At 47.0% G+C, this 20,157-nt stretch overlaps 2 protein-coding genes and 1 pseudogene across 4 annotated transcripts in view; 2 read left to right on the forward strand and 1 right to left on the reverse strand.

Moving 5' to 3' along the window:
- The first annotated feature begins 287 nt into the window (after nt 1–287).
- Nucleotides 288–9,602, forward strand: LOC107373632 (retinol dehydrogenase 14). The gene is made up of 3 exons (XM_070547141.1): nt 288–642; nt 7,508–8,163; nt 9,464–9,602. The coding sequence occupies exons 1-2, from the start codon at nt 403–405 to the stop codon at nt 8,123–8,125; spliced, it is 858 nt and encodes a 285-aa protein (XP_070403242.1). The 5' UTR covers nt 288–402; the 3' UTR covers nt 8,126–8,163; nt 9,464–9,602.
- A 2,985-nt stretch (nt 9,603–12,587) lies between these two features.
- On the reverse strand, nt 12,588–16,957 carry LOC107373628 (protein YIPF7-like; annotated as a pseudogene).
- Nucleotides 16,958–17,579: 622 nt separating this feature from the next.
- The window catches only part of setd3 (SET domain containing 3, actin histidine methyltransferase), a 9,576-nt gene continuing 6,998 nt past the window's right edge, over nt 17,580–20,157 (forward strand). Inside the window, exons 1-6 of one of the 3 annotated variants that reach the window (XM_054734457.2) lie at nt 17,580–17,678; nt 18,342–18,458; nt 18,691–18,783; nt 18,880–19,028; nt 19,105–19,177; nt 19,424–19,680. In XM_054734457.2, the coding sequence (XP_054590432.1) occupies nt 18,356–18,458; nt 18,691–18,783; nt 18,880–19,028; nt 19,105–19,177; nt 19,424–19,680 (675 nt within the window). In that variant the 5' untranslated portion in view covers nt 17,580–17,678; nt 18,342–18,355. Of the gene's footprint in view, nt 17,679–17,726; nt 17,963–18,341; nt 18,459–18,690; nt 18,784–18,879; nt 19,029–19,104; nt 19,178–19,423; nt 19,681–20,157 lie in introns of those variants that run through there. The other 2 variants (XM_054734459.2, XM_054734458.2) reach the window with 2 other exon arrangements.

The following is a 20,157-nucleotide window of genomic DNA, read 5'->3' on the forward strand; positions in this document are numbered from 1 at the left end:
TGATTCATTACAAACCTGACACTGACATGCGGAGCTACAACTCTTCTACTGTTGGCTGTTATTAAGGTTTCATAAATGTACTTTTCACAAACATAATCTTTGTAAAACCAGAGAGAGAGAGAGAGAGAGAGAGAGAGAGAGAGAGAGAGAGAGAGAGAGAGAGAGAGAGAGAGAGAGAGAGAGAGAGAGAGAGAGAGAGAGAGAGAGAGAGAGAGAGAGAGAGAGAGAGAGAGAGAGAGAGAGAGAGAGAGAGAGAGAGAGAGAGAGAGAGAGAGAGAGAGAGAGAGAGAGAGAGAGAGAGAGAGAGAGAGAGAGAGAGAGAGAGAGAGAGAGAGAGAGAGAGAGAGAGAGAGAGATGTTTTCGTCACGTGACGTGTGTTAGCATTAGCGCTAGCTAACACGATGAACGGAAGGACCGTTATCGTGACCGGAGCGAACAGCGGGATAGGGAAGGCCACGGTAGCCGGGATAGTGAAGCTCCGGGGCCGCGTGGTGATGGCCTGCCGGGACCTGGACCGAGCCAAGGAGGCGGCCCGGGACATCCAGCGCGAGACCGGGGCGGACGGCTCGCTGCTAGCCGTCAGACAGCTGGACCTCGGCTCGCTGCAGTCCGTTAGCCGGTTCTGTGAAGACTTCCTGAAGGTGGTTCGGTTCGGTTCTGCCTCACAAAAACACTTGACCCAGTTAAAGCCAGCACGCGCTGTTTAGGTTCACCTCCAACAGCCTCAGAATGACTCCTGAGCATTTTATTTATCTGTAAAATACCTTGCTGTTTATGAGTAAACAACTTGTTTACTCGTTATTTTCTCCTTAAAACAATACTGGTTACAGAACTGTCGAACAAATCCAAACGCATTTTCAAAGCTGGTGTAGAAATGAAACATCTGATCTGAAGTCAGTCAGACCAGCTGAAGACACATGTCCTGCTCACGAGACTGTTGTCCTCTCATCACACACACACATGATGACTGTTGTCCTCTCATCACACACACACATGATGACTGTTGTCCTCTCATCACACACACACATGATGACTGTTGTCCTCTCATCACACACACACATGATGACTGTTGTCCTCTCATCACACACACATGATGACTGTTGTCCTCTCATCACACACACATGATGACTGTTGTCCTCTCATCACACACACACATGATGACTGTTGTCCTCTCATCACACACACACATGATGACTGTTGTCCTCTCATCACACACACATGATGACTGTTGTCCTCTCATCACACACACACATGATGACTGTTGTCCTCTCATCACACACACACATGATGACTGTTGTCCTCTCATCACACACACACATGATGACTGTTGTCCTCTCATCACACACACATGATGACTGTTGTCCTCTCATCACACACACACATGATGACTGTTGTCCTCTCATCACACACACATGATGACTGTTGTCCTCTCATCACACACACACACATGATGACTGTTGTCCTCTCATCACACACACATGATGACTGTTGTCCTCTCATCACACACACATGATGACTGTTGTCCTCTCATCACACACACACATGATGACTGTTGTCCTCTCATCACACACACACATGATGACTGTTGTCCTCTCATCACACACACATGATGACTGTTGTCCTCTCATCACACACACACACATGATGACTGTTGTCCTCTCATCACACACACACACATGATGACTGTTGTCCTCTCATCACACACACACATGATGACTGTTGTCCTCTCATCACACACACACATGATGACTGTTGTCCTCTCATCACACACACACATGATGACTGTTGTCCTCTCATCACACACACATGATGACTGTTGTCCTCTCATCACACACACACACATGATGACTGTTGTCCTCATCACACACACACACATGATGACTGTTGTCCTCTCATCAGACACACATGATGACTGTTGTCCTCTCATCACACACACATGATGACTGTTGTCCTCTCATCACACACACATGATGACTGTTGTCCTCTCATCACACACACACATGATGACTGTTGTCCTCTCATCACACACACATGATGACTGTTGTCCTCTCATCACACACACATGATGACTGTTGTCCTCTCATCACACACACACATGATGACTGTTGTCTTCTCATCACACACACACATGATGACTGTTGTCCTCTCATCACACACACATGATGACTGTTGTCCTCTCATCACACACACACATGATGACTGTTGTCCTCTCATCACACACACACATGATGACTGTTGTCTTCTCATCACACACACACATGATGACTGTTGTCCTCTCATCACACACACATGATGACTGTTGTCCTCTCATCACACACACACACATGATGACTGTTGTCCTCTCATCACACACACACACATGATGACTGTTGTCCTCTCATCACACACACATGATGACTGTTGTCCTCTCATCACACACACACATGATGCCTGTTGTCCTCTCATCACACACACACATGATGACTGTTGTCCTCTCATCACACACACATGATGACTGTTGTCCTCTCATCACACACACACACATGATGACTGTTGTCCTCATCACACACACACACATGATGACTGTTGTCCTCTCATCAGACACACATGATGACTGTTGTCCTCTCATCACACACACACATGATGACTGTTGTCCTCTCATCACACACACACATGATGACTGTTGTCCTCTCATCACACACACATGATGACTGTTGTCCTCTCATCACACACACATGATGACTGTTGTCCTCTCATCACACACACACATGATGACTGTTGTCCTCTCATCACACACACACATGATGACTGTTGTCTTCTCATCACACACACACATGATGACTGTTGTCCTCTCATCACACACACACATGATGACTGTTGTCCTCTCATCACACACACACATGATGACTGTTGTCCTCTCATCACACACACACATGATGACTGTTGTCCTCTCATCACACACACACATGATGACTGTTGTCCTCATCACACACACACACATGATGACTGTTGTCCTCTCATCACACACACACACATGATGACTGTTGTCCTCTCATCACACACACACATGATGACTGTTGTCCTCTCATCACACACACACATGATGACTGTTGTCCTCTCATCACACACACACATGATGACTGTTGTCCTCTCATCACACACACATGATGACTGTTGTCCTCTCATCACACACACACACATGATGACTGTTGTCCTCTCATCACACACACACACATGATGACTGTTGTCCTCTCATCACACACACACACATGATGACTGTTGTCCTCTCATCACACACACACACATGATGACTGTTGTCCTCTCATCACACACACACACATGATGACTGTTGTCCTCTCATCACACACACATGATGACTGTTGTCCTCTCATCACACACACATGATGACTGTTGTCCTCTCATCACACACACATGATGACTGTTGTCCTCTCATCACACACACATGATGACTGTTGTCCTCTCATCACACACACATGATGACTGTTGTCCTCTCATCACACACACATGATGACTGTTGTCCTCTCATCACACACACACATGATGACTGTTGTCCTCTCATCACACACACATGATGACTGTTGTCCTCTCATCACACACACATGATGACTGTTGTCCTCTCATCACACACACACATGATGACTGTTGTCCTCTCATCACACACACATGATGACTGTTGTCCTCTCATCACACACACACATGATGACTGTTGTCCTCTCATCACACACACACATGATGACTGTTGTCCTCTCATCACACACACACATGATGACTGTTGTCCTCTCATCACACACACACATGATGACTGTTGTCCTCTCATCACACACACACATGATGACTGTTGTCCTCTCATCACACACACACATGACTGTTGTCCTCTCATCACACACACATGATGACTATTGTCCTCTCATCACACACACATGATGACTGTTGTCCTCTCATCACACACACACACATGATGACTGTTGTCCTCTCATCACACACACACACATGATGACTGTTGTCCTCTCATCACACACACACATGATGACTGTTGTCCTCTCATCACACACACATGATGACTGTTGTCCTCTCATCACACACACATGATGACTGTTGTCCTCTCATCACACACACACACATGATGACTGTTGTCCTCTCATCACACACACACACATGATGACTGTTGTCCTCTCATCACACACACACACATGATGACTGTTGTCCTCTCATCACACACACACATGATGACTGTTGTCCTCTCATCACACACACATGATGACTGTTGTCCTCTCATCACACACACACACATGATGACTGTTGTCCTCTCATCACACACACACACATGATGACTGTTGTCCTCTCATCACACACACACATGATGACTGTTGTCCTCTCATCACACACACATGATGACTGTTGTCCTCTCATCACACACACATGATGACTGTTGTCCTCTCATCACACACACATGATGACTGTTGTCCTCTCATCACACACACACACATGATGACTGTTGTCCTCTCATCACACACACATGATGACTGTTGTCCTCTCATCACACACACACACATGATGACTGTTGTCCTCTCATCACACACACACACATGATGACTGTTGTCCTCTCATCACACACACACACATGATGACTGTTGTCCTCTCATCACACACACACATGATGACTGTTGTCCTCTCATCACACACACATGATGACTGTTGTCCTCTCATCACACACACATGATGACTGTTGTCCTCTCATCACACACACACACATGATGACTGTTGTCCTCTCATCACACACACACATGATGACTGTTGTCCTCTCATCACACACACACATGATGACTGTTGTCCTCTCATCACACACACACACATGATGACTGTTGTCCTCTCATCACACACACACACATGATGACTGTTGTCCTCTCATCACACACACACATGATGGCTGTTGTCCTCTCATCACACACACATGATGACTGTTGTCCTCTCATCACACACACACATGATGACTGTTGTCCTCTCATCACACACACACACATGATGACTGTTGTCCTCTCATCACACACACACACATGATGACTGTTGTCCTCTCATCACACACACATGATGACTGTTGACCTCTCATCACACACACACATGATGACTGTTGTCCTCTCATCACACACACATGATGACTGTTGTCCTCTCATCACACACACACACATGATGACTGTTGTCCTCTCATCACACACACATGATGACTGTTGACCTCTCATCACACACACATGATGACTGTTGACCTCTCATCACACACACACATGATGACTGTTGTCCTCTCATCACACACACATGATGACTGTTGTCCTCTCATCACACACACACACATGATGACTGTTGTCCTCTCATCACACACACACACATGATGACTGTTGTCCTCTCATCACACACACACATGATGACCGTTGACCTCTCATCACACACACACATGATGACCGTTGTCCTCTCATCACACACACATGATGACTGTTGTCCTCTCATCACACACGTGATCTCACACCAGCTCGAGACTTGTCCTGCAGCCTGGCTGCGTCCTTGTCAGTATCATCAGTAGTAATATTACTAGTAATAATTCGTAGTCATTAGTAGTATTGTTACTAGTAATAATTCGTAGTCATCAGTAGTAATATTACTAGTAATAATTCGTAGTCATCAGTAGTAATGTTACTAGTAATAATTCGTAGTCATCAGTAGTATTGTTACTAGTAATACTTTGTAGTCATCAGAGGTAATGTTACTAGTAATAATTCGTAGTCATCAGTAGTAATGTTACTAGTAATAATTCGTAGTCATCAGTAGTATTGTTACTAGTAATAATTTGTAGTCATCAGTAGTAATGTTACTAATAATAATTTGTAGTCATTAGTAGTATTGTTACTAGTAATAATTTGTAGTCATTAGTAGTATTGTTACTAGTAATAATTTGTAGTCATTAGTAGTATTGTTACTAGTAATAATTTGTAGTCATCAGTAGTAATATTACTGGTAATAATTCGTAGTCATCAGTAGTATTGTTACTAGTAATAATTTGTAGTCATCAGTAGTAATATTACTAGTAATAATTCGTAGTCATTAGTAGTATTGTTACTAGTAATACTTTGTAGTCATCAGTAGTAATGTTACTAGTAATAATTTGTAGTCATCAGTAGTAATGTTACTAGTAATAATTTGTAGTCATCAGTAGTAATGTTACTAGTAATAATTTGTAGTCATCAGTAGTAATGTTACTAGCAATAATTTGTAGTCATCAGTAGTAATGTTACTAGTAATAATTCGTAGTCATCAGTAGTATTGTTACTAGTAATACTTTGTAGTCATCAGTAGTAATGTCACTAGTAATAATTCGTAGTCATTAGTAGTATTGTTACTAGTAATACTTTCTAGTCATCAGTAGTAATGTCACTAGTAATAATTCGTAGTCATTAGTAGTATTGTTACTAGTAATACTTTGTAGTCATCAGTAGTAATGTTACTAGTAATAATTTGTAGTCATTAGTAGTAATGTTACTAGTAATAATTCGTAGTCATCAGTAGTATTGTTACTAGTAATACTTTGTAGTCATCAGTAGTAATGTCGCTAGTAATAATTCGTAGTTATTAGTAGTATTGTTACTAGTAATACTTTGTAGTCATCAGTAGTAATGTTACTAGTAATAATTTGTAGTCATTAGTAGTAATGTTACTAGTAATAGTTCGTAGTCATCAGTAGTAATGTTACTAGTAATAGTTCGTAGTCATCAGTAGTAATGATACTAGTAATACTTTGTAGTCATCAGTAGTAATGTCACTAGTAATACTTTGTAGTCATCAGTAGTAATGTTACTAGTAATAATTCGTAGTCATTAGTAGTAATGTTACTAGTAATAATTCGTAGTCATCAGTAGTAATGTTACTAGTGATACTTCGTAGTCATCAGTAGTAATGTTACTAGTAATACTTTGTAGTCATGAGTAGTAATGTTACTAGTAATAATTCGTAGTCATCAGTAGTATTGTTACTAGTAATACTTTGTAGTCATCAGTAGTAATGTTACTAGTGATAATTTGTAGTCATCAGTAGTAATGTTACTAGTAATAATTCGTAGTCATTAGTAGTATTGTTACTAGTAATACTTTGTAGTCATCAGTAGCAATATTACTAGTAATCATTCGTAGTCATCAGTAGCAAAATTACTAGGAATAATTTGTAGTCAGTAGTATTGTTACTAGTAATAATACTACAACTCAAGGTTGCTGAAATAAAACATTCAAAACAATCACAAGAATAAATGAAAGCACGGCAAAATCCTGAATACCGTTGAGGACTGGTGAGTTTAGCCTTGGAATGGTGAGTCGTAGCGTTCCTGAGTTTGGCTGGTGATGAATTCCACAGCGAGGGTCAGATCTGAGGATCTGAGCAGTATTACTGATATTAGTACCATGACTAGTTGTATTATTATTATTGTTATTATGGTTGATGAGCTGCAGGTGACTCTGTGCTGTCGGACAGGAGGAGCCTCGGCTGGACGTCCTGATTAACAACGCTGGAGTCTACCAGTGTCCTTACACTCGCACGGAGGACGGCTTTGAGATGCAGTTTGGAGTTAACCACCTGGGCCACTTCCTGCTCACCCACCTGCTTCTGGACCTCCTGAAGCGTTCGACACCCAGCCGCATCGTGGTGGTCTCCTCTAAACTCTACAAGCATGGCGACATCAACTTCGAGGACCTGAACAGCGAGCAGAGCTACGACAAGGCCTTCGCCTACAGCCGCAGCAAGCTGGCCAACCTGCTGTTCACCAGCGAGCTGGCGCGCCGCCTGGAGGGCAGCGGCGTGACGGTGAACGCTCTGACTCCAGGCGTGGTGAGGACTAACCTGGGGAGGCACGTGCAGATCCCGGCCTTAGCGAAGCCTCTCTTCAACCTGCTCTCCTGGGGTTTGTTTAAAAGCCCAGAGGAAGGAGCGGAGACGTCGGTGTATCTGGCGTCCAGCCCAGACGTGGACGGTGTGCAGGGAAGGTGCTTTGCAGACTGTCGGCCTCAGGTGCTCCTGGACAAGGCCACGGACCCGGACCTGGCCTCTAAGCTGTGGGACATTAGTGAAGTCATGGTGGGAATAACCACGTAAAATCTGACCCGCTCCTCCTAGTCTGGTCTCGTAGCGAGGTAATGCAGTGCCTTGGTCCGTCTCACAGCTGGAATGATCTAATGCCGACTTGAGACAGAGAGTTGCAGGAAGATGAAGGTTCTCGCTGCAGCAGATAGAACCTCCATCCTTTTCTCAGCTCCTCCTTTTTGTCGTAGTCGGATGTTCGATAACCGGGCCGAGTGAGGCTTCAGGAGCAACAGCCTCAGCTGAAATGTTCCGCGCTCTCTGCTAACTCTTCTTCTGGGAGTGACCAGACGCGCGATGGCGGTGGTGGGAAACCAGTGACCTGGGTCTGCTGCAGGCTGTGTGTGAGCTTCCAGACCATAATAAAAACCACCGGTGTGCTTCACTAGCAGAGCTGGGGGGGGTCAGATGCCAGGGCTTGGTTAGGCCTCAGTCAGCCATACCAGCTGCTCTGGGATCAGTCATTAGGAGGAAACATTTATTCTGCAAGTCACCCGGAAACCTCCGGGATTCCTGACTCCCCCACCCGGACCCTTCATTAGGACATTTTCTGGATCATTTATGGAGAGCTGGAAAACACAGAGGCTTTATCATCTCCATCACACACACACACACACACACACACACACACACACACACACACACACACACACACACACTCACACTCACACTCACACTCACACACACACACACACCTGGGGCCGGTTGAGCAGCAGCTCCAGTCTATTTAGTGATCACTAAATGAGTCTAACTGGAGTCGTTCCAGGATCCGGCGTCCGTAACGAGCGCGGCGTTTCTGGAGGTAAATGTGGGCGATCTCTGAGCCAAGCAGGTTTTATCCGGTCAGAGCTTCTGTTGGGAGGAACGGACGAAGTCAGACTTCACTAACCAGTTTAGAGTCCAACCGACGTTTCTGAGGCGTTTCGCTGGTTCTGACCCACAAACCTGCAGCACACAGATGCTAACAGCTGCTTCAGGCGTTTGAACTTCTCTGACTCGGATGTAGGTCGACCACCGCTCCTAAACGTCAGCAGGGTCACCACTGGTGCATTTCCTACATTAGTTATGCAACATTTCAAAAGTGATGTTTTAATCTGAGACATAAATGCAGCTGTGGGACCGATCAAGTCTTACTGGTTGATTCTCCATATTTGGGAAGTTTATTGAAAGTTTTTACCATAAAAAATAAAAATGATTAAATTAATATAAAAAGTTGTTTCAAAGATGTTTGTTTGTTTCCTCGTTATAAATAATTCAACTGTAATAGTAACTAAAGGTAACTCATGATTACATCCAGTGTACCGATGATGTTTGTATTTATAATGTAAATAAATGACTTGGTTTGCTCTGCAGCGACTCGTCTGTTACGGACAACACGACTCGGAGGTGGTTTGTGTCGTCTAGAGGCAGAGATGAACAAGCCGAATGCACGAAATGTAAAAGTAGATTTTCTGCTGTGATAATAAGCTCCACCCCCTGCTGGGACCAGGAGATGACACCCTTTTCCTCCCGGTCATCCCATCCCTCCATCCGGCCCTGGAGCATAACCTCCTGCTGGGAACGCTGGCGTTTTCCATGTGGGATCCTAAAAGGGCGCCACCTTGTGGAGCTGCAGCCTTGTTCTGGTTCCATCTGCAGGTAAATCTTTTCCAGGCGCTTCCCGCGGCGTCCTGATGCTGAGTCGACGCACCTGATTGGCTCTGTTCCGTCTATCTGAGTGATTAGGATCACGCCCTGATTCGGAGCTCTTATCAGCTCCTTTCTTTCCCAACAGGATTTGGACCAGAACCGAGCCTGCCGCAGGCGGGAAGAAAACAACCTGAAAATTTAGTTTGGCTCTGCAGCCTCGGTGCACCAGAATGAACCCTTCAACCTTCTGAGTGGAGAACATTGGTAAATGATGTACCTGGTTTTGTGTTTCTTGTGCAACAGCGGCTCTGAATGAGCTCCTTAACTCAACTTTTGTTTCCTCCAGAGGTCCATGTGAAACCGCAGCGTCTGTGTGGTGGTTCCTCTGAGATGCATCAGCAGCCCCGAGTGGCCAGCTCCGGTCCAAGGTGAAGGCCATGGTCTGAACTGTGTGTGGAGAGTAAACCCATCCTTGGGCCGTTTTGGTTCTGATGGAGCAGATCCTGCAGGTCCGATGCTGATTATGAACTCTGGTTTTACTCAGTTAAACTGAATTCATTCAAATACACGAGTAGTCACACCTGCCCTGCTCACCTGTTCCTCGTGTCCGTGTGTGTGTGTGTGTGTGTGTGTGTGTCCGTGTGTGTGTGTGTGTGTGTGTCCGTGTGTGTGTGTGTGTGTGTCCGTGTGTGTGTGTGTGTGTGTCCGTGTGTGTGTGTGTGTGTGTCTGTGTGTGTGTGTGTGTGTGTGTGTCTGTGTGTGTGTGTGTGTGTGTGTGTGTGTGAGAGAGCGAGAGAGAGAGACACTTTCACCCTGGGTGTGGTTTGGGTTCTGTACAGGTTCCAGATGGACCACCGTTCACACCGACGGGGCTTCGTGTGCTGATCGCCTCCCGCTCCCACAAGAGCAGAAACAAAAGGTGAACTGATGTTTCTGTCCTTCACAATAAAACTCATGCCAGAAAATAAAGTGTGTTTTATTGTGAAATGGTGGATGGACAGGAATGCGTGAGCAGGTGTGGTGACATCACAAACCAGAACAGCGGAGCTTTACTGTCCCGGTGACGAGGAGTAAAATGTAGAAACTCCAGACGGATCCAGGAAACGCTCGAGCTTCATCTCAACATGAAGACAGCAGCCTGCAGAAACAGGAAGCTGAGCAAACATTCCCGATCCGGATGACATCCTCACACTGTAAACGGCGAGTAGAAGCAGAGCACTCTGGGTAATGACGGCTCTGTCAGCTCTGCTCTGAAAGGTGAGCAGCAGCGAGCCTCTGAGAGCAGAGAGCTCATAAATCATCTGGAAGAGTTTAGAGCTAAGTAGCAGGAGGACGACTGGGGGCCCGGGGAGCGCTTGTCCAGAGCCTACCGCTTGGCCGGGGGGATTTGTTTGCTTTAACCAATCCAAACAGCGAGGAGAAGAAAGAGCGGGCCTGCTCCTCTCCATCCCACCGTGGGATTGTCCTCTCCTTTCCCTCTGCGTTCTGTCAAACATGCACGCATGTTCCCTCACGCACCCCCCTGCAGGGGGCCGCCAGCTCTCCAACACAAATACAATCTCTGGCCGATGTTTGCGCTGTCGCTTCAGCGCTCCTTCCTCTCTTAAACCCACCATTCAGGATCAAGGACTCGGATTCTGGTCTCAGGAGTTCCTCTATGAAAAGGTTCCGCTCCACGGAGCCGAGTGAGGTCAGAGCCACGCGCTCGCCGCCCCAAACCCTGAGAGGCTCAAGAATAACACATCATCATCAGGCCACGCCCCCAAACACGTCTGGTCATGACCTCTCCGTCCAGGGCAAAGGTCACAGGGGTCACGCGTGAATGTATTCCTGGCTGGACATTTACGGATATGATGAGTCCAGAGAGGGTCGTCTGTCATGGATTAGGTCTGACTGCTTGTTAGAGTGTGTGTGTGTGTGTGTGTGTGTGTGTGTGTGTGTGTGTGTGTGTGTGTGTGTGTGTGTGTGTGTGTGTGTGTGTGTGTGTGTGTGTGTGTGTGTGTGTGTGTGTGTGTGTGTGTGTGTGTGTGTGTGTGTGTGTGTGTGTGTGTGTGTGTGTGTGTGTGTGTGTGTGTGTGTGTGTGTGTGTGTGTGTGTGTGTGTGTGTGTGTGTGTGTGTGTGTGTGTGTGCGTGCGGCTTCAGCTGAAACTACAACAGTTTGTTCGTATCTAATTGATCCTGAACTGATTGTGTTCAATAATCCAGATTTTCTGATTTTAATCCCAACTCCGTTTTCTGTCCCGCTCCTCTCCCGTTGCTCCTGAGCTCAGAAGGGATGCGATCCAGGTTTAGACCTTTAAACAAATGTAGTCTCGTTAACATTTTGGACATTTTCTGACTCGTGAGGATCTGGAATCCCTCACGGATGTCTCGGGAATTTCGGAAGCTCTCATCTTGCTGGATTTAACACACTGGTGAGGTGGGAACGTGGTTCCTAATTCACATTTGGTTTTGGTGCCCTCCCCCCAGCTTCCAGAGCCGTTAGTTTATCACACAGACCAGAACGTTCCCAGCCTCCGTCCCTGTTCCCTGGGAGACCAGAACTCTTGGCCTGTGCAGCCCTGGAGGGACCAGATCCACCTGACCCGGCCCTCAGAAGTTCCATCGTGTTAATCTCACAGCAAACCGTGTGGACGTCCACACCCTGGCCCCCCCCCCGTCCCCCACTGGTCTGCGTACGATCAGTCAGGCAGCTGCTGTCAGCGCCTGCTCACGCCCACATTCATCTCATGCTGGGTTCTGGGTTCTGGGTTCCTCTCAGACCCGTACAGATTCTTCACTTCAGACCGTTAATGACGTAGATGTTCTGCTGGGTGCAACCTAACCGAGAGAAGAACGTGTTTGTCTGGCGCTCATCATTTATGGAAATAGATTTTCTTAGACATCAGGATTTGGACCAGAACTTTAGCAGAACCAGCACAGGAATGTTTCTGTTCTGGACAGAACCTAAAGGTCTGTGATGTTGGAGCTCCTCCTGCTGCGGGAACAGAGAACTGAGCAAGAACCTTAAAGCTACAACAGACAGATGATGCATTCACACGTCCTCCAGCCAGCTGGTGGCCAGGAGACGGTGAGGAGGGTGAAGGGTCCGTGGAGCAGGGTAGAACACCAGCAGCTGCTGCTCCTGCATCTCCAGCGTGGAGGTGAAGATCTTAGAGGCTGAAAAGCTGCACCAGCACACGGCTAGCAGGACCAGAGCTGAGCCCAGGACGCCCCTGGAGGAACACACAGACACTCATCAGATGGATCAGAAGGTCCACTGCAGAAGAATCAGATGAAGATGGATCCTGAGGTTCTCCTGCCTCAGCTCTAGAACCTTCAGCTTGTTCTACTGATGACAGACTTACTGCAGAGAGTAGAAGATGGCCAGTGCAGACAGAACCACGACTGGTAGGAGACGGTAACGCAGGACGCTGGACACACAGCCATAGGAGACGCTCCGGGGACTCATCAGACTCAGCAGGACGTACATTCCCAGGCAGCCGACCACGCTGATCCCGTAAACAAAGCCAAAGTGGGCTTTTCCCACCTGGATGGGGCGCACGAGGGGCTTAGAGGTCTCCGGACATCCGGGCAGTAAACCCCCGGCAGTGACCCACCATCATCAAGGTGCCTCCTAGCGTGATGCAGAAGAGGACCGGACCTGCCACATCCGTCTCATTCAGGATGCTGCCGTCCGCCGGCTTCAAAGGTTCAACGCCGTCAGCGTTTTCTGCCAAACGTGATCAAAATCGATCTCGAGTTCTGGAAAATTCAGACGGGTGGAAAAGCACGGATCAGTTCACAGGAATCAACAAAATCATCTAGCTTTATTCTTCAAAGGTCAAAGGTCAGCCAGGAGTGTGCTTTTGATCAGGCGTGTCCAAAGCGCGGCTCCGGGACCATCTGGGGCCTCGGAGGGATTTTGTGCGGCCTCCGGCAGGTCAGCTAGCTATGTTCGGAGTTTATTCCTCGCCTGTTTCAGACGCACGGATAACAAACCATGAAATAAAACACAAGGTTTTTGTGGATGGAGAGCATTCAGTGGAATGATTTTGGTCCTCGCTTAGACACGCCCCATCCAAACCAGCTTAACCACTTTCCTTACAGCCAACATAAATGGGAAGGGGCGGGAATCAGTTTGCTCCCACCAACAAGAAGAGGAGGTTCCTCCTCCGGAGCGTCAGACCCGGAGCTGCCAAAGGTCCCAGGATGTGTTGCTGGTTGGTAGATCTCTCCGGACTACTGCTGCTCTGTCCACGGATGCTGAGGGAAATCCTGTGATTCCCTGAACCAACAAGCAAAAACAAATAGATCCCGATGACATCACATCATAACGAGTCACAACGAGTCATTACGAGTCAAAAAGAGTCATAACAAGTTATGAGTCATAAAGATGCATAACGAGTCATTACAAGTTATAGTGACTCATAAAGACGCATAATGAGTCATTACAAGTCAAAAAGTGTCGTAACAAGTTATAATGAGTCATGAAGTCTCATAACAAGTCATAACATGTCATAAGTTATAAATTCAATTCAAAGACACTTTATTAATCCCAGAGGGAAATTAGAGTTTCAGTACACACAGTTCTGAGATCAGACATACATGCATAGACACATGACAAGAATTGGTGACTGTACGAGTCATAAAGAGTTATAATGAGTCAAAGATGCACAACGAGTCATAAAGAGTCATAACAAGTTACAATGAGTCATAAAGACGCATAAAGAGTCATTACGAGTCATAAAGAGTCATAACAAGTTAATGAGTCATAAAGGCTCATAACGAGTCATAAAAACTCAGTCATAAAGAGTTATAATGAGTCAAAGAGTCACAACAAGTTATAATGAGCTGTACCGAGACATAACGAGTCAGAAAAGGTCTTGTTTGACAGTTTCAGACCTGTTTCATCTCATAACTCGAGACGTTTAGGGTTGTGGTTGGGTCAGAAAGCACTAAAGTGTTTGTTTTAGCTGGATCTGGATGAGACAGACGAGGCTGTGACGTCACATGGATGCTCCTGACTCCTCCTTCATGCACACACGAGGCTGTTCTATTGGCACAGAAAGGGTCGTTATATGAGATCATTGTTATGATTAAAAATTTGAGAAAAGTTTATTTCTTTGTTTTCTTTTGTTATGTATATTTTTGCCTGTTAATGTGTTCATCTGGGCTGCACAGTGGTGCAGTGGTCGGCCCTGTTGCCTTGCAGCAAGAAGGTCCTGGGTTTGAATCCCAGCCTGGGGTCTTTCTGCGCGGAGTTTACACGTTCTTCCCGTGCAGGTGTGGGTTCTCTGCAGGTTCTCCGGCTTCCTCCCACAGTCCAAGAACACGACCGTCCGGTTGACTGGTCTGTCTATGTTTATGTTTATTTATTTAGTTATTAGGACAGCAGTAGCTCAACAGGCTGAGCGGGTTGTCCAGTTATCGGAAGGTTGCAGGTTCGATCCCGGCTCCAGACAGAGAGTTCTGCTGTTGTGTCCTTGGGCAAGACACTTAACCCCCCTTGCCTGCTGGTGGTGGTCGGAGGGACCGGTGGCGCCAGTGCTCGGCAGCCTCGCCTCTGTCAGTGCGCCCCAGGGCAGCTGTGGCTACATCGTAGCTCATCACCATCAGTGTGTGAATGTGTGTGTGAATGGGTGAATGATGCACTGTAGGGTAAAGCACTTTGGAGTCCTTACTCTGAGAGGCGCTGCACAAGTGCGGCTCATTCATCATTTAACAGACACTTTTATCCAAAGCAACTTCCCTATAACCTATAGGGCGTGTTGTGATCTGTGGGGGAAACCGGAGCACCCGGAGGAAACCCACGCCTGCATGGGGAGAACACGCAACTCCACGCAGAAAGGCTGCAGCCGAGTTTTGAACCTGCAACCTTCGTGCTGCGAGGCAACAGTGCTAACCACTGCACCACCATGACACAATCAGTCATTCACCCATTCAAACACACATTCACACACCGGTGGGGATGAGCTACAATGTAGCCACAGCTGCCCTAAATTGTGCGTGCGTGCGTGCGTGTGTGTGTGTGTGTGTGTGCGTGCTTGTTGCGACCGCCTGTCTGCCCAGAGACTGCTGGAGATGGGCACCAGCCCCCGTGACCCTACAGCGGGTGTAGACGGATGTTTAATCTGTTTCCTGGCTTTTCCCTCATTACTCCTGTTAGATCTGTTAGTTTTTGTGCCGAGGTGTGACGTCAGGTTATTTTGCTGACTTATGGGTGGAGAGCCTCAGCCTATCAAGTGTGTGTGAACTCTGACCCTTATCATTTGGTTGCAACACAGTTTAGCACCACAGAGGTATTGTGATGTTTCCAGCTGTCACATTCAACGATGCTCCTTTACTTCTGTTCTAAGCTGCTTAGAACAGAATGCAAACACCGGAAGGATCACACAGACCAAACGCACGGCAGACATTTAATTATGGTTCTCTAACCTTTCTGAACTGGAAGCCTCGTGGTAAAATGATTAGAAAAGATTCTGGGAGACCTTAATCAGCTGATGTGTGTGTTCGAGATCTGCTGGGATGCTTTCAGCATTTGCATCCTAACATTAAAGGTGGTCCTTACTTGTTACCGTAGTTGGACACATGGTGATCCGGGTCCTCGGAGTAAAACCCAGTTTGATAGAGGTCTGGTTCAAACTGCTGGAAGTCCGCCATGCTGGTCAGCAGCAGACTAAACCAAATAACATTCGAGGTTAACAATCAGACAGATTACCTTCTTGGTTTCAAATGTAAAAAATATCTGACACAAAACGCCTTCAAGAGGCAATTAGAAGTGTTAACAACACATTTATCCTCCTTTCCTTCTAGCGGAGTCACATAAAGGCAAATGAGTCACAAAACGTATTAAAGTTTGAAAGTTAGCTCATTTTAAACTAAATCTTATTATCGCTCCTGTATTAACCATGGACTAACTCATTCATTACTTCACTCGTTCTGGCGGAGGTCTATCTGTGCTCTTCTGGACCGCACAAGACTTGAGTCCACAGGTAAGAGCTCAGCCACAGGCCTGGAAACACCAGTTCTCCTAGAATAAACTCACCTGGTGGTCTATGATGAAAGTGGAGCGGAGCGGCAGTTTTCCTTCCAGCGTGTTGGAAACAGACAGCAAATGAAACCTGTGTCCTGAGGTCAGACTATGAATGATGTGCTATATTTGGATCTGACAACTGCTCAGAACTTCTCAGAACCTTTTTTAATAAAAAAAACAGATGTTTGACTGGAGCAGAAGTCTGACCTTTCCTTTAGTTATATAGATGTGAGTCTTTAATGATCCAAAATCCGGACTGGGAGAAAATCTGGCCTGATTTCTTACTGGTGGCTGGGTTTGCTGCTTCTGGTCCCAGAAAACTGATCACTGTGATTGATAATCATCCATCTTTATCAATAGTCACCACTTTTTAAATGTCGTATTTATCCACCAGCAAACATCTACGAAGATCCAGACTCTGGTAAGTCTGGAGATATGTTCTGATTGGTTAGGGTTATAACCCACCCAAGGCTGATTTTAGATCTTCCCTGATCGCATAGCGTGAGGTGGCGCACGCATCCTGGTTACTTCACAAACCTCGGAAAAGTGAACACTAGCTTTGGTGTCAGGTTTGCTGTATTTGTTTGCATTATTTCAGCAAACTAACCGTGACAATCACGTGTTTAACGGTTAAAATAACAGAATAGTCTACTACACATGTGATGGCGTCGTCTCGCTGCCAGACTGGGTTAGATATATAATAGAAACTGTTCCTGGTGGAGTGATAAATCTCTGTTCACTGCGCCTACTTGAATGTGACGTTCTAAACCCCGAAGTTCCTCGTGCCTTCCGTCCAGCCAATCAAAAGACGAGAACTCCCAACTGTTTTGTAGGCGTACTTCGGGGCTCGTCCAATCAGAGGCGCGGCTCAGTCAGGTTTGGCTAGCTCAGGAGAGGAGCTGCTGCTGCTGTCACTTCTACAGGTCTGACCCGCCGCCGGAGGCCAACTAAACCACGGCCTTTTACCACCTCCATACCCGCGGACGACGCTTTGTCTGGGGGCGAGGCTGAATTAGCTCTGGAGCTTGTTGAAGCGGGTTTAGCCGCCTGTAACTGCCCACCTGACGACTCCGCGGCTAGCGAGCAGCTAGCTTTAGCTGACAGTGGATGAATGAGCTGCGGGCGGTTCCCCGACCCGCCTCGGTTCCGACTGTCCCGTGGTGGCTGTAGCGTCTGTCCGCGGACCGAGAGGTTGAAATAACGTGAGGTTCGGATCAGAAGCGATCCGGAAACGTGGTTCTAGCAGCTAGGTTCTGCGTTGGAAAACTTCCTGTTGCTTTAGCTCCAGTCTGACCCAGTTTCTGATTTATCTGAGCTTCAGTGGGGACAGAGTGGTGCTCTTAAATGCGGTTAAAGAGCCGGAATCGTTACCGGTGTGAAACACGATGGGGGTCTAAGATGATGTGAAATAAGTTATGAAATGCTACTGAGTTAATGACGTCATTGTTTTTATTCATAAATGAAATGATTAATGTTTGAATTTAAGCAGAAATCAAAGGGAGGTGTTCCTCTAACTGAGATGCAGAAGTTTGGTTTCTGACCCGAACCCAGGACTGTCTAACGTTGTTGTTGTTGTTGTTTACCAGCCTCGTCCAGCATCATGGGGAAGAAGAGTCGACTGAAGACTCAGAAGTCCGGCTCCGGGGCCAGCACCGTCGTCTCCCCCAAGGAGATGCTGAACCTGATCTCCGAGCTGCTCCAGAGTAATGACACCTCTCACCTTCTGCCTTTTTTCATAACAGACCTGTGACATCACAACAAAGCTAGAGCCACACAGCTGCTTTGTTCTGGTGTGTGTTTACCTGTGAGACCTTCTGACATGATGGAGGCGTCCCAGTTCCAGTCACATCCAGCTGTTTGCTGCAGTTTTAGTTCTGGTTGGTAACCTGAGTAGATATGTCCCTTCTCACAGCAGGGTGGGGGGTGTTTTCCCAGAATGCAGCGGTGCAGCGCCCTCTGCTGGTAGAGAGTGGGAGGAGTATGTCCAGATCAGAGGTTTGGTGGAGAAGATCAGAAAGAAGCAGAAGGGTGAGTCTGGACCGGGATGTTCTCATATCCATCACACTTCTGAAGAATTCCAGTCTGGTATCCGTTGGGATGAAACAACATTCCTTCTGTTCCCAGGTCTGTCCGTGATGTTTGAAGGCAGCAGGGACGACTACTTCTCAGAGCTGATGACCTGGGCTCAGGAGAACGGGGCTTCCTGCGACTGCTTCACTGTGACAAACTTCGGGTCAGAGGGCTACGGGCTGCAGGCCACCAGAGACATCAAGGTCAGAGGTCAAACTACAAGCCTGAAACAAGCCAGTCTGATAAACCTGCATTAAAAAATCCTGCGTGTGCATGCAGGCAGAAGAGCTGTTCCTGTGGGTTCCCAGGAAGATGCTTATGACGGTGGAATCGGCCCAGAACTCTGTCCTAGGTAGGAAGTTAGAATTCCCATCAGGATCTACAAGACAAAAATAAATGCACCCACGTAGAAACAGTCCAGATGGGCCTGAGGATCAAGCTCACATAGTTAGGACTCTCATTAGTGCTTCCGCTCTCATTTCTGGGATTTAAAAATCCCAGAAACAGAGAAATTCATCAGGATTCTTTTGTCACAGTTATACCGTCTGTTGATGTTGTGACCGTCCCAATGAGCCTGACCTTTGACCTTCTGTATCAGGTCCTCTGCACAGTCAGGACCGGATCATGCAGGCCATGGGCAATGTGACGCTGGCTCTCCATCTGCTGTGTGAACGAGCCAGCTCTTCCTCCTCCTGGCTGCCGTACATCCGTAGTCTTCCTCAGGAGTACGACACGCCGCTGTACTACCAGCAGGACGACGTGGAGCTGCTCCTGGGAACGCAGGCGGTGCAGGACGTCCTGAGCCAGTACAAGAACACGGCACGGCAGTACGCCTACTTCTACAAACTCCTGCAGGTACACACACACGCGCGCACGCACACACACACACACACACATGCACAAACGTGCGCGCGCACACACACACACACAAACGCACATGCGCACACACACACACACAAACGCGCACACAAATGCACGCACACGTTCACACACGTGCACACACACACGCACACACACACACACACACACACACACACACAAACGCGCACACACACGCACACACTTTTTTCTGCTGTTGGTGAGAAACAAACTGAACTAATCACAAGGTCTGCAGCCAGCAGGGGGCGCCACCAGACCAGGAGGATGCACATCTTAAACAAAACAAAAGAAGTTCCTGCAGGAAGGTGAAAGTTCAGATTAGAGACTCTTCCGGTTTTGGTTTGACGTTGACGGATCAGACCAACTGGAGGGTTTTGAGCTCAGAGTGGGCCGTGTTCATCATTTACATCATTTAGGACTCGGCTGCAGCTGCCCGTAGATGCTTGTTTCTGT

This window comes from Nothobranchius furzeri, chromosome 18 (assembly GCF_043380555.1).
Source record: "Nothobranchius furzeri strain GRZ-AD chromosome 18, NfurGRZ-RIMD1, whole genome shotgun sequence".
Classification (NCBI taxonomy): Eukaryota; Metazoa; Chordata; class Actinopteri; order Cyprinodontiformes; family Nothobranchiidae; genus Nothobranchius; species Nothobranchius furzeri.